The sequence below is a fragment of the Salvelinus sp. IW2-2015 genome, linkage group LG13 (genome assembly GCF_002910315.2).
Source record: "Salvelinus sp. IW2-2015 linkage group LG13, ASM291031v2, whole genome shotgun sequence".
NCBI lineage: Eukaryota > Metazoa > Chordata > Actinopteri > Salmoniformes > Salmonidae > Salvelinus > Salvelinus sp. IW2-2015.
Genome location: NC_036853.1, coordinates 11083616 through 11111560, shown reverse-complemented (window position 1 = coordinate 11111560; position 27945 = coordinate 11083616). Strand labels below are relative to the sequence as shown.

General features: G+C 43.9%; 1 protein-coding gene across 2 annotated transcripts in view; it reads left to right on the top strand.

Moving 5' to 3' along the window:
• LOC111972109 (single-stranded DNA-binding protein 3) overlaps positions 1-27945 on the top strand; it is a 148443-nt gene that overhangs the window by 42095 nt on the left and 78403 nt on the right. For both annotated transcript variants that reach the window (XM_023998969.2, XM_023998970.2), the window contains exons 3-4: positions 3290-3351; positions 21556-21640. In XM_023998969.2, the coding sequence (XP_023854737.1) occupies positions 3290-3351; positions 21556-21640 (147 nt within the window). The remainder of the gene's footprint in view (positions 1-3289; positions 3352-21555; positions 21641-27945) is intronic.

Here is a 27945-nt window from a genome sequence, read left to right as displayed (position 1 = left end):
TAGTTTCCTGAAACGGGTCACATTTATTTACATCCCTGTTAGTGAGCATTTCTCCTTTGCCAAGATAATCCATACACCTGACAGGTATGGAATATCAAGAAGCTGATTAAACAGCATGATCATTGCACAGGTGCACCTTGTGCTGGGGACAATAATGGGCCACCTTTAAAATATGCAGGTTGGTCACACAACACAATGCCACAGATGTCTCAATTGTTGTGTGAGTATGCAATTGTCCACCAGAGCTGTTGCCAGACCATTTAATCTTAATTTCTCTACCATAAGCCACCTCCAACATCATATTAGAGAATTTGACAGTATGTCCAACCGGCCTCACAACCGCAGACCACTTGTAACCACGCCAGCCCAGGAATTCCACATCCGGCTTCTTCACCTGCGGGATCGTCTGAGACCAGCAACCGGGACAGCTGATCTGTCTGTAATAAGGTCCTTTTGTGGGGAACAACTCATTTTGATTGGCTGGGCCTGGCTCCCCAGTGCGCCCCTGCCCAGTCATGTGAAATCCATAAATTAGGGCATAATGAATGTATTTCAATTGACTGATTTCCTTAACTGTAGCTTAGTAAAATCTTTGAAATTGTTGCATGTTGCGTTTTATATTTTTGTTCAGTATAGCTGAAAAAGTTTGAGAGGGTTTATCTAATGTTCCTTTGTTAGATTTTAGCTCCTCTTGCTCTGGCTAGCATTAGATGTTGATCTTGTTGATGTGCATATAGGGAAATATAGCCAAACCTTTTCATTGTTGTTTGATCAATAGGACTGTAAAGTTCCCAAGTGTAAGAGGACTCAAATCAAATCCAATTTTATTGGTCACATACACGTGTTTAGCAGATGTCATTGCGGGTGTAGCAAAATGCTTGTGTTTCTAGCTCCAACAGTGCAGTAATATCTAACACGTAATATATAACAATTTCCCAACATATACACACAAGTCTAAGTAAAGGAATGGAATTAAGAATATATGGATGAGCAATGTCAGAATGGCATAGACTAAGATACAGTATGTACATATGAGTTGAGTAATACAAAATATGTACACATTATTGAAGTGACTAGTGTTCAGTTATTAAAGTGGCCAGTGATTTCAAATATATGTATATAGGCAGCAGCCTCTAATGTGCTAGTGATGGCTATTTAACAGTCTGATGGCCTTGAGATATAAGCTGTTTTTCAGTCTCTCGGTCCCTGCTTTGATGCACCTGTACTGACCTCGCCTTCTTGATGATAGCGTGGTGAACAGGCAGTGGCTTGGGTGGTTGTTGTCCTTGGTGGTCTTTTTGGCCTTCCTGTGACATCGGGTGCTGTAGGTGTCCTGGAGGGCAGGTAGCTTGCCCCTGGTGATGCGTTGGGCAGACCCTCTGGAGAGCCCTGCGGTTGCAGGTGGTGCAGTTGCAGTGATACAGCCTGACAGGATGCTCTCCATTGTGCATCTGTAAAAGTTTGAGGGTTTTAGGTGACTCCTGTGGTATTTAGCTACATATTTGCAGAAATCCATTCAAGTGTATTTTATGAATGCGTTCTAATGATCTAAAGTCACGCTGTTGCAACTGCCTGTAAACACACAGTCCAGTTCAAAGTGAATGATGGCAGGGCCTTGTGGCAAATGGCTTGTTTGCGTGTAGGCCTAATGTACCTCTGCGCAGATTCTGGACGAGAAAATGTTTTTATTAGGTTTTGTTTACTGCAGTGTCTATTAATTGTCCAAGCGCACAGCCACTTTCCCACACTATATTGCTATAGAATTTTCACAAATGCATTAGTATACGTAATTCCCAAACACGCCTGTCAGAAAATGTAAAAAAAATAAAAAATAATAATCTTCCTGGGAGTGCATATGAACAGATTTTAATGTTGCTACAATGCTGTCAGTTCCACTTTATGTAGCAGGGCTGAAGTGAGGTTCTGATAGCAGAACCCTCCTGGGTGAATCTCCTCCCTGAGATGGAGTGTTAATGGTGTGCTGCTGGATAGGGGTTAAGTTATGGGTCACAGGCAATGGGAGGATGACACCGCTCCTCACAAAGTCCATGTCCATGAGACATGCATGCAGAGGCCAGGGTCAAGGTAATTTTCTTATACTGTAGTTGTGTCTTGAATGTATGAAATCTCATACAAAGTATAATGCAGAGATGCTGATCAGGGATGTTTTCAAACCATTATTTTCTGGTACTCTGCTTGTCCTTCATAGGCTATGAGTAAGTACACAATATTAAAAATAAAATGCTTTTATAACTTATACTGGTAACGATACTTCCAACTATATTGTCTCTTTTCATCAAATAGATGTCAATAGTTTTACAGTCAGCCACGTCACTCCAATTCAATTACTACATTAATATAGGCCTGTCAGTCTCAGGACCTGTCCAAAGCATGTTCATCCCGTCCCATTCCAACCCTCTTCTCCCCCCACCCTCCCTGAGCAGATAAGGAAATTCAGTCCCCACAGGTACGCTGAAGAAAAACACACCTGCTCAGTGCACCTAATGAGAGCTATCGCCTGGACTCTCCTACTGCCTCTGCCTCTCAATTAACCTCCCATCCTCCCCCTGCACACGGCCCTGTCCCCCGGGGACACAGTCAGTCCCCACAGCCCGCTCCCCTGCACAGCAGAACACCTCCTAAAACAGCCTCTACTGGCCCACACACAACTCAGTCTCATCCACCAGCTGTGGGGTTTATAGGAGATTATCCACCTACAATATAGTGTAGATCACAAGACATATGCCTTAGAACTACAGTGCATTGCAGGTAGCCTCTATTACATGCCACGTTTTAAGGCTCACTTGTATGAGTTGTTCCCCGATCATGTGACCCTGACCATGAAAAGGTCCTGGCCCTAGTTACATAAACTTTTCCTGGTCAAGTCACAAAGGCAAGAACCCTGGGTCCTACTTATAAGATGAGAGGCGGAGAAACCTTGGTACACAAGGGAGGCTACCCACAGTACCTGCAATATACTGAAGCTTACACAGTGGCCACAGACAGTGATAATAGGGCTGAGTGTGGTAGCTAGCAATCTCTGTGTTGATCTTATCTCAGTGACCAGATATGGGGAGTAGGTGTTTGAAGCGTGAGGAGCTGCTCCTAAGATGTTTTTAGAGTCAGAACCACTCTCTGCACTCCATTCTTTCTGCGTGTCTGTCTGAGGTGGAAGTGGAGTGAGATGTGGTGTTTTATGCATTATGGTTGCACATGCAGTGGAGTCTTAACTCTCGCTCCCTCTTTGTATCACTCTCTGTCTCTCCACTATCTTCCTCCTCTCTTCTAGATCCGATGGGAGAAGAACATTACACTGGGGGAGCCCCCTGGATTCCTACACTCATGGTGGTGGTACGTGCACTGTCTATGTACATTTGACATTTGAGTCATTTAGCAGACATTCTAATCCAGAGCGATTTTACAAAGATGCCCATTTAACACCACACACTGTAAACACACTCTCAGCTGCAATTTATTCACAACATGAAAGCACACATAATGACATGAAAGAATGTGTAGGAGTGAGGAGGTCATTTCTGGGGAACGCTAAGCGCAATGTCTTCTGACGTCAGTGCTGTGGGTTCACTGTACTCTCTTCACTGGATGATGAATAATAAAATGGAACCCAATTCAAATAAGTTCCATTTCCCTCAAATTGGAGCATAGTCAGTATTACTTTAAAAGTTAAGTTATGCTTACTGCGTATGTACAGTCGTGGCCAAAAGTTTTGAGAATGACACAAATATAAATTTTCACAAAGTTTGCTGCTTCAGTGTCTTTAGATATTTTTGTCAGATGTTACTATGGAATACTGAAGTATAATTACAAGCATTTCATAAGTGTCGAAGGCTTTTATTGACAATTACATGAAGTTGATGCAAAGAGTCAATATATGCAGTGTTGACCCTTCTTTTTCAAGACCTCTGCAATCCACCCTGGCATGCTGTCAATTAGCTTCTGGGCCACATCCTGACTGATGGCAGCCCATTCTTGCATAATCAATGCTTGGAGTTTGTCAGATTTTGTGGGTTTTTGTTTGTCCACCCGCCTCTTGAGGATTGACCACAAGTTGTCAATGGGATTAAGATCTGGGGAGTTTCCTGGCCATGGACCCAAAATATTGATGTTTTGTTCCCCGAGCCACTTAGTTATCACTTTTGCCTTATGGCAAGGTGCTCCATCATGCTGGAAAAGGCATTGTTCGTCACCAAACTGTTCCTGGGTGGTTGGGAGAAGTTACTCTTGGAGGATGTGTTGGTACCATTCTTTACTCATGGCTGTGTTCTTAGGCAAAATTGTGAGTGAGCCCACTCCCTTGGCTGAGAAGCAACCCCACACATGAATGGTCTCAGGATGCTTTACTGTTGGCATGACACAGGACTGATGGTAGCGCTCACCTTGTCTTCTCCGGACAAGTTTTTTTCCGGATGCCCCAAACAATCGGAAAGGGAATTCATCAGAGAAAATGACTTTACCCCAGTGCCCAGCAGTCCAACCCCTGTACCTTCCTGGAGAGAAGTGGCTTCTTTGCTGCCCTTCTTGACACCAGGCCATCCTCCAAAAGTCTTCGCCTCAGTGTGCGTGCAGATGCACTCACACCTGCCTGCTGCCATTCCTGAGCAAGCTCTGTACTGGTGGTGCCCCGATCAGTCTGTTATTCGAACTCAATCAGCATGACAGAGTGATCTCCAGCCTTGTCTTCTTCAACACCCACACCTGTGTTAACGAGAGAATCACTGACATGATGTCAGCTGGTCCTTTTGTGGCAGGGCTGTAATGCTGTGGAAAAGTTTTTGGGGGATTCAGTTCATTTGCATGGCAAAGAGGGACTTTGCAATTAATTGCAATTCATCTGATCACTCTTCATAACATTCTGGAGTATATGCAAATTGCCCTCATACAAACTGAGGCAGCAGACTTTTTTCAGCAAACTTTTGGCCACGACTGTATACCTGTTATACTGTAAATAGCTTTTATAGTTTCTGGCCAGAGTAAAAAAAACAGCTAACTCATTATGATCTCTTTCCATGATATTCGTAGAACCAGCTTGTGCTGTATTTGTTTTAGCCGACCTGTCAGAGGTGTTAATGCCCCCAAAAATACTTCAGTGTATTTGCTATCTGGAAGTGTTCTGCCTCTGGACTGACAGGCTGACACGTATTTCTCACTGGATGAGAAGGAAACGCCCATGCCTGGGTTCTCCTCCAGTTGACAGATGAAGAGACAGAGAGATCGAAGGAAAGAGAGAGAGACTGGGAGAGAGAGGGAGTGAGTTCACAGGCAGTCTTTGTTTGTCCAGCGCTGCTCATCCTGAAATGCCCCTCTACCCTCAATCTCTGAACAGGGGTCTTTCAGCTGCATTCTTCTCCCTGAATCGCCAACATGCTTTAATTGTGAATCATGTTTACACAGCTCATAATGGCCCTTAAGAGAGCCTGTGTTCTCTCCGTCTGACAGATTTCACTTGAAAAGCTACGAGAGATGCAGACAGATTGACATATACAAACATACCTTTTTTAGACAAAGTTTACTTTCACGTTGCCTAACCCTCTAGAGAAGTTGTAAAGTCTCAGGGTTTGTTGATGTGCTGAGACATGGTTTGAGGGAGCCTCGTGTGTTGTGGTGGTGTGTGTGTGTTGTGTGTTGTGTTGTGTGTGTTGTGTGTGTGTGTGTGTGTGTTGTGTGTGTGTGTGTGTGTGTGTGTGTGTGTGTGTGTGTGTGTGTGTGTGTGTGTGAGAGCAGTTGGAGAGTAGTCAGGTTATTCGCTGAGCAGGGCCCCAGTGGAGGGTTCCCAGCTAGCACATTTGGTTCCTTGGAAGTTGTGGGAACATATGTATTTGAGTTTCGCATTGGTTGTGGTAACGAAGCCTTATGTTTTCTGACTGTTTAAAAAACGTTACATTTTACTGTTCTTTTATAGAAAATAGTTTTTCGGTGGCAGGGAGGTTCAGAGAGCATTTTACTCCAGTTCCTTAAGTTTTCCTGGGAGGTTTTATTGACGCTCTGAAAGTGTTTTAATAACACTGCTAGCATATTTTGGGTTAACTTTTTTGAATTCCAAGCACTGCTACTGTATAGGACACATTGAAATTCCTTTCCTAAGGCATTAATCGTGGAAACACATTTATTTTTTTTATCAGTGAGATTCAAAGCTATAATCTTCTGTTCTCTATCCATGGAATTAGTCCACTGCGCCACCAGGATAGAGTTAGCATGCCATGTTTTTTAACATATACAAAGTTGTTACATTTTTGTATATTCAAACAGACCCCATTTCAAACTAAACAAGCACTCATTAAGATCAGGTGTGGCCAAGATTAGTGGCTGCGCCAACACACCTGAACACACTTAACAAGTGTTGAAAAAAATATCCTAGAAATTGTCCATAAAAAGCTTATTTCTCTCAAATGTTGTACAGAAAAATGTTTACATCCCTTTTAGTGAGTCGTTTTCTTTTTCCAAGATAATCCATCCATCCAACTGACAGATATCAAGAAGCTGATTAAACAACATGATCATTACACAGGTGTACCTTGTGCAAGGGACAGTAAAAGGCCACTCAATGGCCACTCAATGTGTAGTTTTGTCACACAACACAATGCCACAGATATCTCAAGTTTTTAAGGAGCATGTAATTGGAATGCTGACTGCAAGAATGTCTATCAGAGCTGTTGCCAGATAATTGTATGTACATTTTTCTAGCATAAGCTGCCTCCAACATCGTTTTAGAGAATTTGGCAGTATGTCCAACCGCAGACCACGTGTAACCATGCCAGCCCAGGACTTCCACATCTGGCTTCTTGATCTGCGGGATCGTCAGACAAGCCAACTGGGTTTGCACAACCAAAGAATTGCTGCACAAACTGTCAGAAACATCTCAGGGAAGCTCATCTGTGTGCTCTTCGTCCTTACCAGGGACTTGACCTGACTGCAGTTTGGCGTCGTACTGGCACGCTGGAGAAGTGTGCTCTTCACGGATGAATCCTGGTTTTAACTATACTGGGCAGATGGCAGACCGAAGGTATGGCGTCGTGTGGGCAAGCGGTTTGCTGTTGTCAACGTTGTGAACAGAGAGCCCATGGTGGCGGAGGGGTTATGGTATGGAAAGGCATAGGCAACGGACAATGAACACAATTGCATTTTATCGATGACAATGTCATTTTTTAAATGTAACCTTCCTTTAACTAGGCAAGTCAGTTAACTTCTCTAGGATAGGGGGCAGCATTTTCACGTTTGGATGAAAAGCATACCCAAATTCAACTGCCAGCTACTCATCCCCAGAAGATAAGATATGCATATTATTAGTAGATTTGGATAGAAAACACTCTGAAGTTTCTAAAACTGTTTGAATCATGTATGTGAGTATAACAGAACTTATTTAGCAGGTGAAACCCCGAGGACAAACCATTCAGATTTTTTTTTTTTTGAGGTCACTCTCTTTTCAATGGTTTTTCATTGGGAATCCAGATTTCTAATTGACCTTCTTGCAGTTCCTACCGCTTCCACTGGATGTCAACAGTCTTTAGAAATTGGTTGAGGTTTTTTCCTTTATGTAATGACGAAGTACGGCCATCTTGAACAAGGGTCACTTGAAGTGTACTGTTAGATAGAGGCGCGTGACCAGAAAGCTAGCTACAGTTTGTTTTAATCCTGTATTGAACACAGATCATCCGTCTTAAATTTTATCGATTATTTACGTTAAGAAATACCTAAAGCTGTATTACAAATGTAGTTTGAAATGTTTTGGCAAAGTTTACAGGTAACTTTTGAGATATTTTGTAGTCACGTTGCACAAGTTGGCACTAGTGTTTTTCTGGATCAAACGCGCCAAATAAATGGACATTTTGGATATATATCGACGGAATTAATCGAACAAAAGGACCATTTGTGATGTTTATGGGACATATTGGAGTGCCAACAAAAGAAGCTCGTCAAAGGTAAGGCATGAATTATATTTTTATTTCTGCGTTTTGTGTCGCGGCTGCAGGGTTGAAATATGCTTCTCTCTCTTTGTTTACTCTGTTGCTATCCTCAGATAATAGCATCGTTTGCTTTTGCCGAAAAGCCTATTTGAATTCTGACTATGAACTTTACTGAACCAAACATACATGCATTGTGTAACATGAAGTCCTATAAGTGTCATCTGATGAAGATAATCAAAGGTTAGTGATTAATTTATCTCTTTCTGCTTTTTGTTACTCCTCTCTTTGGCTGGAAAAATGGCTGTGTTTTTCTGTGACTTGGCTCTGACCTAACATAATCGTTTGGTGTGCTTTCATCGTAAAGCCTATTTGAATTCTGACATGTTGGCTGGATTCACAACAAGTGTACGCTTTTTTGATATCTTTCATGTTGTGATTTCATGAAAGTTAGATTTTTATAGTAATTTATTTGAATTTGGCGCTCTACATTTTCTCTGGCTTTTGGCCAAGTGGGACGTTAGCGTCCCAATATATCCAGAGAAGTTAAGAACAAATTCTTATTTACCCTGGCCAAACCCTCCCCTAACCCAGATGATATTGGGCCAATTGTGCGCCACCCTATGGGACTCCCGATCACACAGCCGGTTGTGATACAGCCCGGGATCGAACCCGGGTCTGTAGTGACCCATCTAGCACTGTTAAAGTAATGAAATACCAAGAAAATTGTGTTTTTTTCAAGTGCCTTAAATGTGCTGAGAATGTTACAAAGCCAAGCAATTATTCTGCACCATTTCCAGAAAGTTGTGGAAGGTTGTTTGCAAAATAACCATAGGACAACCACATTCTAAGAAACATATGGTTCTCAGAAATGTTATGTGCTAGCTGGGTTGTCTGTCTGGGGCTGCAGAACTGGATGGGGAGGCTCCACTGGACCTCCCCCTTCACCAGGACACCTCCCCTTCACCAACTCCTCCCCCAAACAAAGGTCCAGATGGTAAGGGAAGCCAACCCCTCCCCCTCTGCTCCCACTCCCTCAACTTTGTCTGGAGGCCTGTCCTTTGTTTGCAGAGAGACCCCTAACGGATTAACTCCTTACATTCCAGTCTCTTTTGTGTTAACCCAGGGTGGGGGATTTGGCTATTTTTTCTTCTGATTCTGTCTCAAGCAGGTTCCAGTTGGGCCGTGCAGGCCTGAATGGGCTGTGGGGGGGGGGGGGGGGGGGATACGGTTGCGGTGTGTTGGAGGTGGGGGTCAGTCCATCCACATCTGTTGTTATGGACGCAGGAATAAAGCCAGGGTTCCGAGAGGGGTGCAGGTGTTGATTGTTTCATTAGCCCTCTTCATTTGTTGACCAAATCAATTGTTTTAACCAGTTTTCAATGGACATCCACTCGGTCACCCTCTCAGAACCTCACCACAATACTATGTACACGGATCATCCCTCAAATTGCTTCCAGCTGAAATTCATCCTTGCGAGGGGCAAAGAAAAGAAGTTCAGCAAAACAGACTTGCCCTATCCTAAATCTCCTGGTTATATTTTATAAAACAGGTATAATGAGGCTGAAAGTGGGGCTTTGTGGTTCCTTTCAGCCCGTATATGTCAAGCAGAGTAGATCTGTAATAACTGTCAGAAAGAGAGAGACACTAGATCAGGTGTGGGCAACTTTGATGGGAGTCGGGGCCACAAAAAAATCTACTCATCATAAGGGGCCGCAGTGGCTCACGGGTCTGCATACCCACATCCATAACCACACATTCGGAAAGTAACCTTTTCTACGTTTTGTCACATTCCAGCCTTATTTTAAAATGGATAAAATACATTTACCTTCATCAATCTACACACAATACCCCATAATAACAAAGCAAAAATAGATTTGTATACATTTTTGCAAATTTATTAAAAATTAAAAATACCTTATTTACATAAGTATTCAGACCCTTCATGAGACTCTAAATTGAGCTCAGGTGCACCCTGTTTCCATTGATCATCCTTGATGTTCCTACAACTTGATTGGAGTCCACCTGTGGTAAATTCTATTTATTAGACATGATTTGGAAATGCACACACCTGTGTATACAGTTGAAGTCGGAAGTTTACATACACCTTAGCCAAATACATTTAAACTCAGTTTTTCACAATTCCTGACATTTAATCCTAGTAAAAATGCCCTGTCTTAGGTCAGTTAGGATCACCACTTTTATTTTAAGAATGTGAAATGTTAGAATAATAGTAGAGAGAATGATTTATTTCAGCTTCTATTTCTTTCAACACATTCCCAGTGGGTCAGAAGTTTACGTACACTCAATTTATATTTTGTAGCATTGCCTTTAAATTGTTTAACTGAGTCAAACATTTCGGGTAGCCTTCCACAAGCTTCCCACAATAAGTTGGGTGAATTTTTACAGAGCTGGTGTAACTGAGTCAGGTTTGTAGGCCTCCTTTCTCGCACACGCTTTTTCAGTTCTGCACACCATTTTTCTATGGGATTGAGGTCAGGGCTTTGTGATTGCCACTCCAATACCTTGACTWTGTTGTCCTTAAGCCATTTTGCCACAGCTTTGGAAGTATGCTTGGGTTCATTGTCCATTTAGAAGACCCATTTGCGACCAAGCTTTAACTTCCTGACTGATATCTTGAGATGTTGCTTCAACATATCCGCATAATTTCCCTGCCTCATGATGCCATCTATTTTGTGAAGTGCACCAATCCTTCCTGCAGCAAAGCACCCCCACAACATGATGCTGCCACCCCTGTGCTTCACGGTTGGGATGGTGTTCTATCCCAACCGGGTGTTCTATCCAGTTCTATCCCAACCGGGTGTTCTATCCAGTTCTATCCAGTTCTATTTTTGTTTCATCAGACCAGAGAACATCTCTCCAAAAAGTATGATCTTTGTCCCCATGTGCAGTTGCAAACCGTAGTCTGGCTTTTTTATGGCGGTTTTGGAGCAGTGGCTCCTTCCTTGCTGAGCAGACTTTCAGGTTATGTCAGTATAGGACTCGTTTTACTGTGGATATAGACTTTTGTACCGGTTTCCTCCAGCATCTTCACAAGGTCCTTTGCTGTTGTTCTTGGATTGATTTGTACTCTTCGCACCAAAGTACGTTCATCTCTAGGAGACAGAACGTGTCTCCTTCCTGAGCGGTATGACGACTGCGTGGTCCCATGGTGTTTATACTTGCGTACTGTTGTTTGTACAGATTAATTGCTCCCAAGGATGAACCAGACTTGTGGAGGTCTACAACTTTTTTTCTGGCGTCTTGGCTGATTTCTTTTGATTTTCCCATGATGTCAAGCAAAGAGGCACTGAGTTTGAAGGTAGGCCTTGAAATACATCCACAGGTACACCTCCAATTGATTCAAATGATGTCAATTAGCCTATCAGAAGCTTCTAAAGCCATGACATAATTTTCTGGAATATTCCAAGCTGTTAAAAGGCACAGTCAATTTAGTGTATGTAAACTTCTGACCCACTGGAATTGTGATACAGTGAATTATAAGTGCAATAATCTGTCTGTGAACAATTGTTGGAAAAATTACTTGTGTCATGCACAAAGTAGATATCCTAACTGACTTGCCAAAACTATAGTTTGTTAACAAGAAATTTGATGAGTGGTTGAAAAACGAGTTTTAATGACTCCAACCTAAGTGTATGTAATCTTCTGACTTCAACTGTATATTTAAGGTTCCACAGTTGACAGTGCATGTCAAAGTCCAAACCAAGCCATGAGGTCGAAGGAATGGTCCTAGAGCACCGAGACAGGATTGTGTCGAAGCACAGATCTGGGGAAAGGTACCAAAACATTTCTGTAGTATAGAAGGTCCCCAACAACACAGTGGCCTCCATCATTCTTAAATGGAAGAAGTTTGGAACCACCAAGACTCTTCCTAGAGCTGGCTGCCCCCGGCCAAACTGAGCAATAGGGGGAGAAGGATCTTGGTCAGGGAGGTGACCAAGAACCTGATGGTCACTCTGACAGAGCTCTACAGTTCCTCTGTGGAGATGGAAGAAACTTCCAGAAGGACAACCATCTCAATCAGGCCTTTATGGTAGAGTGGCCTGATGGAAGCCACTGCTCAGTAAAAGGCACATGACAGCCCGCTTGGAGTTTGCCAAAAGGAACCTAAAGACTCTCAGACCATGAGAAACAAGATTATCTGGTCTGATGAAACCAAGACTGGCCTGAATGCCAAGTGTCACATCTGGAGGAAACCTGGCACCATCCCTACGGTGAAGCATGGTGGTGGCAGCATCATGCTGTGGGGATGTTTTTCAGTGGCAGAGACTGGGAGACTAATCAGGATCGAGGGACAGATGAACAGAGCAAAGTACAGAGTGATCCTTGATGAAAACATGCTCCAGAGCGCTCAGGACCTCCCACTGGGGCGAAGGTTCACCTTCCAACAGGACAATGACCCTAAGCACACAGCCAAGACAACGCAGGAGTGGCTTCGGGACAAGTCTCTGAATGTCCTCGAGTGGCCCAGCTAGAGCCCGGACTTGAACCCGATCGAACATCTCTGTAGAGTCCTGAAAATAGCTGTGCAGCGACGCTTCCCATCCAACCTGACTGAGCTTGAGAGGATCTGCAGAGAAGAATGGGAGAAACTCCCCAAATACAAGTGTGCTTGTAGCGTCATACCCAAGAAGACTCGACTGTAATCGCTGCCAAAGGTGCTTCAACAAGTACTCAGTAAAGGGTCTGAATTCTTATGTAAATGTGATATTTCCATTTTTATTTTTAGTAAAGTTGCTGACGTTTTTGATTTTGCTTATGGGGTATTGTGTGTAGATTGATGAAGGTGTAAAAAACAATTTAATACATTTTTGAATAAGGCGGTATATATTTCACTACCGTATATCCATTTTGGAGCGGCAGGTAGCTTGGTTGTTAGAGCGTTGGGCCAGTAACCGAAAGGTTGCTGGATCGAATCCCCGAGCTGACAAGGTAAAAATCTATCGTTCTGCCCCCAAACACTGTTCCCCGGTAGGCAGTCATTGTAAATAAGAATTTGTTCTTAACTGACTTGCCTGACTTGCCGAGTTAAATAAAATAAAAAAATGTCCAGAGGAAATTCAGGTGTCTTATCAGAGCTGTGTACATACCGCCACAAGCAAACACAGCGCACTCAGAAAACTGTACAAGATCATTAGCCAGCAATGATACACTCACCCGGTAGCAGTCTTTGTTGGTGGTGACTTTAACTAAGCCTGTCTAAAACACATTTTCCCAAAATATCACCAACATCTATCCTGTCACACATGAGGATTCAGTGTGCTTGACCATGTATACACCAACATCCGTGACGCTTACAACGCCAATCAGAACATGTCTCTCTGTTCCTCCTCCCCGCCGACAAGCATCAACTCGAAAGAGCCATCAACACAGAGAATATTGAGGTGCTGGACAGATGAGGCAGACTCAATGCTGCAGGATTATTTTGAGAATGCTGATTGGAACATGTTCAAGGTTTCACCAAGGACTCATCCATCAACATTTGAGGAATATGTATTGTCAGTCACAGGCCTCATTAGGAAATGTGTTGTTGATGTTGTACCCACAATAACAATCCGGACATACCCAAACCAAAAACCCTGGATGAACAGAGATATCCGTACAATGCTGAAAGCCTGTACTGCAGCATTCAATGTCAGCAGAACAAACCCTGATGAGTCGTTCAAGGCAAGCAGGTACGTGCTCCGCAAATCCATTAGGGATGCAGAAATACAAAGGCATATCCAGCTGTGCGGTGCCCACTGAAGCCTTCCTCCCAGACGTGCTTAACACATTCTATGCTCCCTTCAAGGCAGACAATACGAGCCATCCAGGAAGAGACTCGCTTCTCCAGACCCCTAGGTGCTTTTACACACTGAGGCTGACATGAGTAAAACTCTCAAAAGTGTGAATACTAACATAGCCACCGCCTCAGGTGGCATATCCCCCTAGTTGGTGCCAACCAAATGGGTGGTGTCTTCTCAGACATCTTCATCCTGTCCCCGTCCCAGGCTGTAGTCCCCACTTGCTGGACAACCATTGTCCCAGTGCCCGAAAAACAAGGTGTTATGCCCAATGACTATCACCCTGTCGCGATCACCTCTGTTATCATGAAGTGCTTGGAGAGGCTTCAATTTGCCTACTGCTCCAACAGATCCACGGAAGATGCTATTTCTATCGCTATTCACAGAGCCGTAACGCATCTGGACAAGAGGAACAACTATGAGAATGCTGTTCATTGACTACAGTTCAACATTTAACACTATTGTTCCCTCCAAGCTCCAAGCAGCTACTCTTCCTGCCTTATAATGCTGTGAAAGGATCCAGGAACCCAAATGATTTGGGTAGATCCCATCCTCTTTATTAAACAAGCTTTGTTTCCAGAAGGTTCAAAATTGAAAATAAATGTTACACCCACATACCTGCAATAGGCACGTAGCGAGTTATGGAGGGCTAAAAGTCTGCTGAATGTTCAATGCCATGATTTAGGGAGGGCACAGGGCCAGAGATTATGGGGCGTTTGTTGGTGTTAAGCAGAGACCCAATCAGTTCTTTAAAATCCATCTTCAGCTGTTCTTAGCTTTCCTTCATAATTTCATTGAATCCCACATGAACTATGATAGACTCATTTTCCTGATGCAGGTTTAAAATGTTTGGGAGCAGCTTATTGATGTCCTATACTGGTGCTCCTGGATAGCACAAACGTTTTTACTCAAGGGACTGAGAAATATCTCAATATCTCCCAATACAACGGCCGGGGAAGGGGATGGAGAAATACACCCATTCCTACCCCTCACACAATTTGTGGAACCTTTCAAGGGCCCACGAGGAGCAGATCGCATACACCCGCAGCTCCCAGGGATAGGTCCAGACCTCCAACAGCAGGCAAAACCCCGCCAGATCCAGAGAGAGGGAAGAGAGCCCGAACCCGATGACGAAGCCGCTGTTGGAGTCAGCACAGCTGTCGCAGACCCAGGTAGTCCCAGCGATGAAGGCGCAGGTAGATCAGGCACCAGGGTGGTGAAGCTATTTCTCATGTCAATCTGCTCCGGACCTCTCACTAAACGGACCTCCGTTTAGCAGCATGCGGCTGCCTTTGCTTTCCACGACTTGTGACATGGGACCTGCGCTGATTGGAACAATCCTCTTGCTGTTCTCCATCTACTCCACTACAAGATGGAGGAGAAGCAGATGGAAACAACTTCCTTAGCAGGAAAATTCCAGGTAGCATAGGCCATTCGGATAGGGACAGATGACAATGCAGGGATACATCCATTAAGCACAAGCTGCGTCTGGCCACAGGAGTTGAAGACTCGTTTGCGTTTTCCCCATAAGTTCACGCAGAGTTGAAATTTGCTTGCTAAGGATGGCCACCTGATTCCTGTAATCCCCCCGCAAGCAAACAATTGCCACATTTGAAATTCCGGATTGTTAATATTGTCCCGGACAAGAGCATAATAAAGACAGCTTCTACAGCGTTGGAAACATTTGTTAGCCATTCCAGGCGTAGCGTGCTCCATTGTTAGCTAGCTGGCTAGGTAACTAGCTAGCTGGCTAGTTGGTAAACATTCAGTCCAAACCAGCAGGTTTTAACACAAACCCTTATGAACAAAATAAAACTTCTGAAAAAAATGACCGAAACAACAGGTCGAGGCAGAGGTGTCATAACAACCTCTCCCTCAACTCCAGCAAAACAAAGGAGTTGATTGTTGACTTCAAGAAGCAGAGTAGGGAATATGCCCCGATCCACATCAACGGGACTACAGTACAGAGTCACGAGTTTTAAGTTCTTTGGCGTCCACATCACCGAGGACTTGACATGGACCAACAACACCACCACTCTTGTCAAGTGGGCGCACCATCGTCTCTACTTCCTAAGACGGCTGAAGAAATTCAGAATGCCGCCCCGGATCCTCTCCAAATACTACCGCTGCACCATTGAGACCATCCTGACCAGTTGCATCATGGCCTGGAATGAGAATTGCTCCTCCACGACCGCAAGGCCCTTCTGGGGGTGAAGACTGCCCAGTACATCACTGTGACCGTGCATCCACCCATCCGGAACATCTACTCGAAACGGTGCCTGAGGAAGGCACGCAGCATATTCAAGGACCCCACACTCCCCAGCCACGAGCTGTTCTCTCCCTTACCACCGGGCAGACTATCGGAGCATGTCTGATAGAAACGGTCTCTGAGTGTGTTGGTATCTGCCAGCCATCAAACAGCTGAAAATTGAACTGGACTGACCACCTGCTCTGATTCTCCACACCTTAGCACACATGCACTTACTCATGCACACACCCACACAAACATACACTGAGTGTACAAAACATTAAGAACACCTTCCTAATATTTACTTGACTCTTATTATACTGCTCAATTCATTCACCCCCCCCCCCACCCTTTCCCCGATACACATGTACATCTTGGACTGTAAATTGCACCTTCCTGTATTATACTTATGCTAAAATGTATATTTCTTATAGTGTTTGTTTGTTGCATTGTCGAAGGAACCTGCAAGTAAGCGCTTTGTTGGACGATGTAAACAATGTGTGTCCCGTACGTACGACCAATACAACTTGTAACTTGAAATTCTAACTCTCAACAGTAAGTTGAGGTCCTGACTGAGTTCCAAAATAATAATACTTTTTTAGGGTGGAGGGAATTGATCCGGGGTCCGCCAGTTCCCCATCCCTGCGCTAGATCCTCTGGCCTGATGTAACGGCTCTCGTCGAAAGGAGTGGACCAAAGCGCAGCGTGGAAAGTGTTCATGATATTTATTTACAAGAAACACTCAAACAAAAATAACGAAAGCGAACAGTTCCGTCAGGCACAGACACTAAACAGAAAATAACACCCCACAAAACTCAAACGGAAAATCACAACTTATATATGATCCCCAATCAGAGACAACGATAGACAGCTGCCTCTGATTGGGAACCGCACTCGGCAAAATAACAAAGAAATAGAAAGCATAGATTTTCCCACCCGAGTCACACCCTGACCCAACCAAACATAGAGAATAAATAAGGATCTCTAAGGTCAGGGCGTGACACCTGACCATTGAGCCTCCCCATGTTAGATTAATAAAGGAGTTATTCTATTGTATCTCATCTTTAACAATATGCACACAACATACATTTCCTTTTATTCTTTCTTTCTTTGGCCCTTGTAAGATGTTGAATTTATTAGCGAAGTCCGAGGGGAGTGTTCCCAGGGAATTATAGAAGAGCTGATTTACATGGCGTGCTGTTTTAAGAGCTACGGAGTGCCTGTTTCTCTTGTTGTCTCACAATGCAAGCATTAATACCAGGAGAATAGCAAACTTCAGTGGGGTAATAAACACTCTGAAAGGTTTTGTTTTCTTCTGCCTTTGATTGTAGTGTTTTGTCCCATTAAGAGCAGCTCAGGCTGATAAGAGTATTAGCAGCCATAGTCAACCTGGCTTTCCCTCTTCTCCTCTTTCTCCTCTCCTTAGCATGGCTTCTCTGTTGCCTGACAGGAACTCACCCCAGCCTAGAGTGTGTGGATCAATGCCTAGACCCCTTCAACCATGTGTCTCTGTTTACTCTGCCCATTATGGTGGAAGGCACATTGTTACCTCCAGGCGTTGTCAGACTACAGTTAATTGCAATAATTATCATGATGGTATTTAATTGTTGTAATTGTCTTGTGAATGTAGATGCTAATTCGTTGTTCGGGACACAATGAAGTGGAAAGTGTGTATGTCCTGTTTATGCTGTCAGTCCACATTTCCACATTGTTTTTACTGGCATTTAATTTGAATATGGCAGAATTTGCATGCCTTCTAAACTGGACCAAGAATCTCACACCCAGATTGATCTTAGGGATTCCACACAGCCAAGTGAATTTATTTAAAGGAGTCTAAGGAGACAGTGCATCCACAGTATGAAAATCTTCAGTTGACAAAAAGAAACTGCTGAGCTTCTCAACCTGTAGGTAGCTAGTCTTAACTAGTCGTAGTGTACCTTTTTAGCCGTGTTGCATGAGCAGTCCCACCCAGATATGATCTACTTAAGCAATAAGGCCCAAGGTGGTGTGGTATATGGCCAATATACCACGGCTAAGGGCTGTTCTTAGGCACAACGCAACATTGTATAATGACCATATACCACAAACCCCGAAGGTACCTTGTTGCTATTATAAACTGGTTGCCAGCGTAATTAGAGCAGTAAAAATACATGTTTTGTCATATACAATCTGATATACCACGGCTGTCAGCCAATCAGCATTCAGGGCACAAACCACCTAGTTTATAAGTTACTATTTGAAACTTTGGTGAGTGTCAGGTTATGATCACCCTGCTCTCCAGTCCCCATCCCCTGTTTGCACCTAGTTGTGGCTTTTCAGTAACAAACTCTAACGTGTGTCTTATTTCATTTCCCAGAGAGCTGATTGGATTTGAGATGATCCCGCTGTCTCCCTCCGGCAGGCAGGCACAGCTCTGACAAAGCTGCAATCTCTTTAACGGCAGTTGATAGATATGATAATGCAGCCTGGCTTTATTGTCAAGTGACTGAGGGGCAGGCTTCATGACCCCTTCAACACACACGCATGCACGCATAAAACATGCACGTACGCACGCACAAACACACACACCTCTGTTCTCGATCTCTCCCTCTCCTCTCTTTTTCTGTGCTGTGCATCAGCCTGTCCAGCTGACCCAGACAGTGCACACCTGAGAGCAAAGGCCAGGGGCTTGTAGAAAATAGCATTTCTTCACCAGAAATGCTTTGTAATGATATAAAACAGGGAAGTTGAATCTTCACTACTTTACTGTGCTTACACAGTAAGAAGACAGTACATGCAAATGTACCTTCCATATGCAGTAAATACATATGTTTAGCATCACTCTATATGAATTGTAACAAAATATCTTACACACGGTTATGGGTGATCAGCTAATATTTTCTGCTCCATTTTGAAGTCCTATCAAGTGCTCAGTGTATCACACGTTGTTAGAAGTCTGGTTTTGCCGCCTCAGCAGAAAGCATGTATATCGTGGAATTTTCATCTTTGAATGGATTGGAAAAAGCGTAACATTGCTCTTGAGCCCCAGTCAGATCAGCAGCTTTTATGTGCTATCCATTAAATCAATATCTTAGGTGAAAGAACAATTTAATGTGGACCAGTTAAACAGGTGCTTAATTAAGTAATTAAGAGTGTATTTGGATTGGAACTTGGTGCCCCTTGCAGCCCTTAAGTGCTGGATTTGCCTTAATTAACAAATATAATGCCTAATATATCATTAGCCTGCAGCTCTGGCCAAGCAGAACGATAGCTACATGAAATGGTTCGATTAGATGACCTCACCTTGCTGAAGCTCTGAGGCGAGCGGTGGACTAAAATAGTTTTTTTTTCATTCACTTTATAACTTCAGCTTGATCAAGTTTCACTTCGTGATAGATGGTATTTTAGTGTTACGTTTCACACATACACATGTATACATTCATGTCCCTTGAGGGAATCAAACCCACAATCAATCAATCAAATGTATTTATAAAGCCCTTTTTACATCAGCCGATGTCACAAAGTGCTATACAGAAACCCAGCCTAAAACCCCAAACAGCAAGCAATGCAGATGTAGAAGCACGGTGGCTAGGAAAAACGCCCTAGAAAGGCAGGAACCTAGGAAGAAACCTAGAGAGGAACCAGGCTCTGAGGGGTGGCCAGTCCTCTTCTGGCTGTGCCGGGTGGAGATTATAACAGTTCATGGCCAAGATGTTCAGCAGGGTGAAATTATAATAATCACAGTGGTTGTCAGTTGGCTTTTCATAGCCGATTATTCAGAGTTAGAGACAGCAGGTGCGGTAGAGAGAGCGAGTCGAAAACAGCAGGTCCAGGACAAGGTAGCACGTCCGATGAACAGGTCAGAGTTCCATAGCCACAGGCAGAACAGTTGAAACTGGAGCAGCAGCACAACCAGGTGGACAGGGGACAGCAAGGAGTCTTCAGGCTGGGTAGTCCTGTGGCATGGTCCTAAGGCTGAGAGAGATGTCTCAAATAAAGACTTAAAGGTTGAGACCGAGTCTGCTTCTCTCACATAGATAGGCAGACCATTCCATAAAAATTGAGTTCTTTAGGCCCTGCCTCCAGCTGTTTGCTTAGAAATTCTAGGGGCAATAAGGAGGCCTGCGTCTTGTGACCGTAGCGTACATGTAGGTATGTACGGCAGGACCAAATGGGAGAGATAGGTAGAAGCAAGCCCATGTAATGCTTTGTAGGTTAGCAGTAAAACCTTGAAATCAGCCCTAGCCTTAACAGGAAGCAGGAAGAGTAATATGATCACATTTTTTGGTTCTAGTCAAGATTCTAGCAGCCGTGTTTAGCACTAACTAAAGTTTATTTAGTGCTTTATCAGGTTACCCGGAAAGTAGAGCATTGCAGTAGTCTAATCTAGAAGTGACAAAGGTTTCTGATTTTTGCAATGTTACGAAGTTGGAAAAAAGCTGTCCTTGAAATAGTCTTGATATGTTCGTCAAAAGAGAGATCAGGGTCCAGAGTAACGCCGAGGTCCTTCACAGTTTTAATTGAGACGACTGTACAACCATCAAGATTAATTGTCAGATCCAACAGATCTCTGTGTCTTGGGACCAAGAACTAGCATCTCTGTTATGTCCCGAGTTTAAAAATAAAAAAAATTCCGCCATCCACTTCGTTATGTCTGAAACACAGGGTTCCAGGGAGGGCAATTTTGGGCCTTCACCATGTTTCATTGAAATGTACAGCTGTGTATCGTCCGCATAGCAGTGAAAGGTAACTTTATGTTTTCCTGAATGACATCACCAAGAGGTAAAATATATATTGAAAACAATAGTGGTCCTAAAACGGAACCTTGAGGAACACTGAAACTTACAGTTGATTTGTCAGAGGACAAACCATCCACAGAGACAAACTGATATCTTTCCGACAGATAAGATCTAAACGAGGCCAGAACTTGTCCGTGTAGACCAATTTGGGTTTCCAATCTCTCCAAAAGAATGTGGTGACTGATGGTGTCAAAAGCAGCACTAAGGTCTAGGAGCACGAGGACAGATGCTGAGCCTTGGTCTGACGCCATTAAAAGGTAATTTACCACCTTCACAAGTGCAGTCTCAGAGCTATGATGGTGTCTAAAACCGACTGAAGCGTTTCGTATACATTGTTTGTCTTCAGGAAGGCAGTGAGTTGCCGTGCAACAGCTTTTTCCCAAAATTTTGAGAGAAATGGGAGATTCGATATAGGCCGATTCGTTTAAAAATATATATATTCTGGGTCAAGGTTTGGCTTTTTCAAGAGAGTCTTTATTACTGCCACTATTAGTGAGTTTGGTACACATCCAGTGGATAGGGAGCCATTTATTATGTTCAACATAGGAGGGCCAAGCACAGTAAGCAGCTCTTTCAGTAGTTTAGTTGGATTAGAGTTCAGTATGCAGTTTGAAGGTTTAGAGGCAATTACTATTTTCATGAATGTGTTAAGAGATAGGATTAGCACCATGCTCCAACCAACTCAGTCATGTGAACCATCCCCAACTGTTGTTAATGTTGTGTAAACTGAAACTATCTGCATGTTTGCTGTACTCTGACGTCTATGTCCAACCATGTTCTCTGTCTCTCTCCTCTTCTCCCCACAGTGTATTCTGGGATCTGTACTGCGCTGCTCCAGACCGGAGGGAGACATGCGAACATTCCAGCGAGGCCAAGGCTTTCCACGATTATGTGAGTCAACCTGTCACTGGTGTTGTGTCAGAGGCACGGGTGGCCGTCGTTGTCGTGTGTGTGAGCGCTATAGAATGTCTATCTGTAATCCAAGTTAATTTCTCAATATCGAATTAAGACATACATGATTGTTTTGGTCACGATATGAATGTAGTTTTGTTTGGTCTCTGTAGCGTCTCTTACTGCAATAGGTTCTATCCTCCTAAACTCAGTGAAACAGTGTCCTGGCTACCTCCCTCACTTCCTCCCTGTGACCCCTTAGAGCACATATGTCAGTCAAGGCCCGCGGGCCACATCCGGCCCGCGAGAAGGTTTTTTACGGCCCCTGGGATGATCTTGATTTATTATTAGAACCGGCCCGCAGACCGCAGCAAGCCGGCAGCCCGCAGATCTTTTACACGCACCAATACTACATTTCCCACAATGCAACGGTGACGCACCGAGCAGTAGGCTGCTTCATTTCAATATTTATTGGCACAGCAGTCGTCAGCATCACAGTAAAATTAACTTTCAGATACCCATCAAAAATGGCAAAACGGAAGTGAATGAGATACGGGTTAACACAAGGTGAGTCGAGTATATGTTTACGCGGTAGCTGAAAACTGTGTGTCTCTGTGTGGCAGAAAGTGTGGCGTACTGAAGTTAACTTAGAACGACATTTAAACGAAACACGCGGACGACAAAACAAGAATACGACATGGCACAAGCTAAAAGGCGAGGAATTAAAACGCGCTCAAATCTCGACGAGGCTTCTGGTTCAAAAAAGCCAAATCAACAAGGCCAAGGCTGCTTCAAGCAGTTTTTTGGCAGAAGAGATCGCTAAATCAGCCCGCCTTACGGATGGGATTTCATCAAAAATGCATGATTAAAGTTGTGACGAAGTTTGCCCAAAAAGGCAACTCTTTTTAAATGTAGTCTGAGCAGAAACCCATTGCCGAGAGAGATAGACCAGTTGTCCATCAATCAAAAGGCAGCTTGTGAAAAAGGGAAAAATTTCATTGCTATCCTTGGCTGTGGATGAGAGCCGACATTCTGACATTGCCCAGTGTCAATTTCATCCGCGGAGTGGACTCCAGCCTAAGCGTGACAGAGGAGTTTTTGGCTTTACGTCTATGATGGCACAAACTACGGGGCATGATTGTATGAAGAGTGTCAAGATGTGTAATAGAGATGGAGCTGCCTTGGGAAAAACTCGTGGGGTTTGACAACCGACGGAGCACCTCGATGTGTGGACACAGGAGCGGACTGGTGGCGAAGATACGGGAAAAGATGCAAGAGGAAAACCGACAGGTGAGTGACAGCGTTATCATTGTATCATACACCAGAAGCGTTGTGCGGTAAACCTTGAAATGGAGCATGTAATGAGCATCATCACGCGCACAGTTACATTTATCAGAAGCCAAGGTTTGAATCACGCAGTTCAAGGCATTTCTGACGAGTTAGAACGGAGCATGTGATTGGCCTTATCACACAGAGGTGCGATGGCTAAGCCAGAGGAAAGGTGCTTCAAGATGTTTCGAGCTTCGTGGGAGATTTGTTGTTCTTGGACAGCAAGGGAAAGACCACACACACTCCGAGTCGAAGTTTCTGTGTGAAATGGCTTTTCTGTGTACATTACGAGTCATCTGTATGCAAAATTGCCAGCTGCAGGGTCGGGATCATGTCATCTCTGATATGTACAGTACGTGAGGCATTTAAACCAAACTGACTCTGTGGGAGACGCAGATGCGGGAAAGAAAATTTGAGCCATTTCCCAGCTCCAGACCATGAAAGAGAAGCTCTCTACCAGTGCGTTCCGGACGCACAGTTGCTGATAAAGTATTGCTTGCCGCTGACTTTCGACGCCGATTTGCTGACTTTGAGCACAAAAAAGCATTGGACTGCTCGGTAACCAGTTTGCTGTTACGTGGAAAGCTCCCACAACCTCAATGAGTTGATTGACTCTCAATGCAATGATGCATGAGGCAAATCTGCAGGTGTGCCTGGAGTTTCGCCGTTTCCTCCGACACAATCCCCAGTGCGCATCCAGGTCGCTCAACTGTGTCTATTTTGGCAGCAATACTGTGTGAAACTGTTTTCTTTGATGAACTGAACAACAACACAGACGAATGTTACTGCTGAAAACCTCACTCAATTCTGAGATTTCCTCAGCTCAGACCTTACCGAAATTGATGAAGACTTGTGGAAAAGATGGACACACCAAGTATCACCCTCAACTCAACAAGTGAAATTACTGTCAATCAATATTTGAGTTTTTACTCGTTCAAGTTAAAGTTAAAGTTTAATTTTGTTTTCACTGCATTTACTTCTCCTTAACACAAGTTGTTTTTTTGATTCTAGATTATTTGCACTTTATTTTTATTGTATTTCATCACTTATATTTTTAAACATGTTTCAGTTAGGGCATCGATAGAAATTGCTATTTTTTTTTTTTTCAGTAAATTTAGCCCCTTTTGCTAAAATACGAAAATATAGGCTACTGATGGTGCCTTGAATACCGGTTTCTTTCATTTAATGTTCATGTTATGGGGATTTTTATATAAAGGAAATTTGTCTTTTGTGTCTGTTGAAAATTAAAGATTACTGACAGAGCCATAAGAAAATATTGCTTTATTTATCTGATCATATTGGAATATATTTGTTAGGTTTTCAGTAGGTTCAATTAGGTTCACTAGACTATATGCGTCATTTAAATTTTTTTCAATGAACATTCGAACAGTCCGGCCCTCGGCTTGTAGCTAAATTTTTTATTTGGCCCTCCGTCCATTTGACTTTGACACCCCTGCCTTAGAGCTTTACCTAAACTGTCGGCTGAAGGTGAAATGTCAGGCCACTGCAAGGCTTTTATTGGCCTTCTCATGTTTTCAATAAAGGTCGGAGCAAATAAAGCAGCTGGGTGAGCTGTTGGCCTGGATTAAGTACAATGCTGTGGCCGATGGATGGGGGTGGCCTGGGGGTCATGGGCTTGCTCTCCCTGACCCTCTCATCTGCAGAAGAGCTGGAGCTTCCACTGGCGCTAGCACTGATGTGCTGCTTGAACATGTGTGGAGGGCCTCAGAGTGGCCGGCTTACAAAAGGAGGCTCTTTGTTGACACAGCCCTTGGACTGCAAATGACCATGTTAATGAGCCCACTAATTGTGACCTCTAGCTCATTGGCAGGACCTCAATGATTGAAGGTTAAGCTGCAGTCCTCTTACTTCATCTGCCTCACTCAAGTCAAATCCGTTAGATTGTTTTATCACTGCTATACTTTAGCGTACAATTATCATTTTCTGGTGTTTTGGCTCTGCTAAATAGTGGTATTACATACATACCCTTTAATACATTTAAAGTAAGGATTATGCAGCTAATAGGTTATGTTGGTCAGACTGTATTACTACTAGCTTATCATTCATCTGGCCGTTAGGGAAGGAGCTCTGGAAATGGATCATGATGGTTCTATTTCTGCACTGGACATTTCATTTAGCCGCTTTCTCAATTCTGTGCAGTTCCGCACTCCCATGTAGTCTGACAAGTATGAACAGACCAGACCTCATCAGAACAGACTCATTTGTTGTGAGTGTGTATTACACCAGCATAAGATTAATTACATGGTTAATTAAACCCCATGGTTAATTAAATCTGACAAGTGTCTCCAATTAATCTATATGCCTAATCATTCCCAACACCTAGCCTATCTCCCGAGGTATCTAGCTACCTGGGTGTCTCAACAGTCAGCTGCCCTGCACGCGCACACACAACGTTTCTCATCCGACATGGTCTTCGTTCGGCACCTAACCCACACGATTCACACAGACACGTGTCCTTGAGACTTCCTCCCTCTGCTCCATTGTCCAGATGTGGGGCTCTATTCCAAGGTCCTCTGAGGGATCTGTCCTACCCAGTGGTCAGCCCAGGGTGGTCAATCAGTGTGGACGCTGTGGGGCTCTGGGGAATGTCACTGGGGCTCAGATGTCCTGCTCTTTTGTTCTAGTTCAAGGATTAATGTCCAGTTTCCCTTGACCTCTGACCTGGCTGAAGTTTAAAGGGTCAGAGTGTATCCGTCTGTCCGGCGACCTCCAGATTGATGGACTGAGAGGGCTCTGTGTGTGTGAAAGGAGTACACCAATATCACTGGTCATCAAATTTGACAGTAAATGATTGTTGTTGGTGGTCGGCAAGTTTGTACTAATTCGAGATGTTTATCTGTATATTTGTATTGGATGGATTGAGCAGGTTATTGAGAAGGTTGGACTTTATGAAAATGCATAACCATGAAATGTTTTAATGAGTTTGTCTATAGTCAAATCTTCCCCATCCGTCAGTCCTGTTCATTTCCATAACTCTGTCAGTGTTGCTGGTGAACCCGGCATGTCTGTGTGTGTTGGCGTTATGGACAGACAGACACAGGGCTAATGTTGTGTGAAGAACCTTATCTGGGGCTGTGACGTGGCTGTGGCGGGGGGAACGGGGTGTGGGGGTGGAGGCGTGAATCCCCTGGGTCGCTGCCCTGCGGCCTGTCTCTGTCTGATTAACTCCAGCCCCTCCGATCCCTCTGGACCAGCAGCCTGATCAAGTAGCTATCGCGGCCCGGCTGATAACAGCCCTATTCCCCCGTCGTGTCTCCCAGGATCACAGGGACAAAAACAACACGACTCCAGTAAGTCACTCTCACAGGAGAAACAGAAGACCTTCTCTCTGGTGTTAGACTGGATATGTATGGGTCCACACGTTTAGATGCCATCTCTGACTGACTGGGTCAGTGTCAGGGTATTGTTGAGGAGTGGGGCTGTTGTCCAAAGACATGATGGTGGCCCTGGCTGGGTTTGAAGGAATCCACCATGACCCAAACCCTCTCCTGTTTCCTTCTCCTGGGGCCTGGGAGGTAGACTTTATAGGCCCTCCAGATTGGGGAATATAATGTTCTAATCCTCAAATCTGGGGGATGGTTCATGGTTAATCACTGGATTTTGGTGGGATTCTGACTCTGGCTGGGCTCCCGGAACTGGAGGACTCTGTACCCCTGGATGGGAGAACCAATGTGGTACAAACCTACACACACACACCCTAAACACACCACACTGTTATACTGAACATGGAAGTGAAACACAGCCTTAGTAGATTTGTTTAAGTGATATTTTCCTTTCTTCCTAATTGTTGAAACTGTGTTCACTCATGTTTACTTACTGAGAGAAAATCCATGTTCCTACTTGAATGTGGATGTTCCTCAAAAGAGGAGTGGTTTGTGGAGGAAATGTTTTTTATTAAAATAATGAGACGTCTTTTGGTAATTCAGACTGAGTGATGAAAGGAATAGAGGCATAAATGATGAAGAAAGTCAGAAATGCACGACACACACAAACACACTAGCAGGAAATGATCATGCTGGGAGGCCCCCATCATTACAGACTTTGTTCTTTGCACAAGCTAGAGATCATGACCCCACACATCTGCGGTTCTTGCTACTGTGACATCAGCGCCTCCGGAGTGTCACTGATTTAGTGACAGTAGTGCGTCATTCAAAAAGCAATGCCTTAGTGCTCCTTTCTGGATAAAGCTCCATGCTTGTCTATATGATTTGTGGATTGACTGATCATTTAGCACGCTATGAGGGAGACTCTCCTGTCAATGGAGGTGGGGAACCTTTCAATGAACAAGTAAAGGCAGATAATAAAGGCAATTTTTTTTGTTTTGTTTCTGATAATTATCAATGCATTCTAAAAATTAGCAACTGCTTATCATTGAGCCCTGAACTCTCTGAAGTTTTCATTTTAAGCTTTGATTTGGCTTGTCGCTGGGCCGTTGAGTTGTGAGCAGTGACCAGAACTCCTCAGCCACACAAAGAACTCCAGACCTCTCCTCTGTCTACTGTGTGCCTCAAAACAGGTCCTCTTGCAACAGGCAGTAATGCCATTCATTATGTTGGTCTGTGTGACATGATTTTCTATTGTAAAATGTCACTTTGACACCTGCGCTGACTTGAATACCTAAGTGTGATAATACTTATATACAGTCCATGATGGTATAATGTAGGGGTTTGCTGGGTGTCAGGGCAGGCGAATGATGGGGATGTGTCTGGGATGACACTTTTCTGTTTCCTTTTATGGTTCGGTCAGAATTGCACTTGATAGGGAATAGTGTATCATTTGAGATGTAGCCAAGCTGTAACAGACTTGAGTGTCCAGCAGGACTGAAACAGGTGGCTGGGGGGGCTTCTCTGTAAACAACAACCATTGAGAGGCCACCCTTTTCTCTCATCCACAACAGGTGCTCACTTTAAAACCATTCTGTTTGCCTCTGTATTCCCTCCTTCTCACCTTCTGTC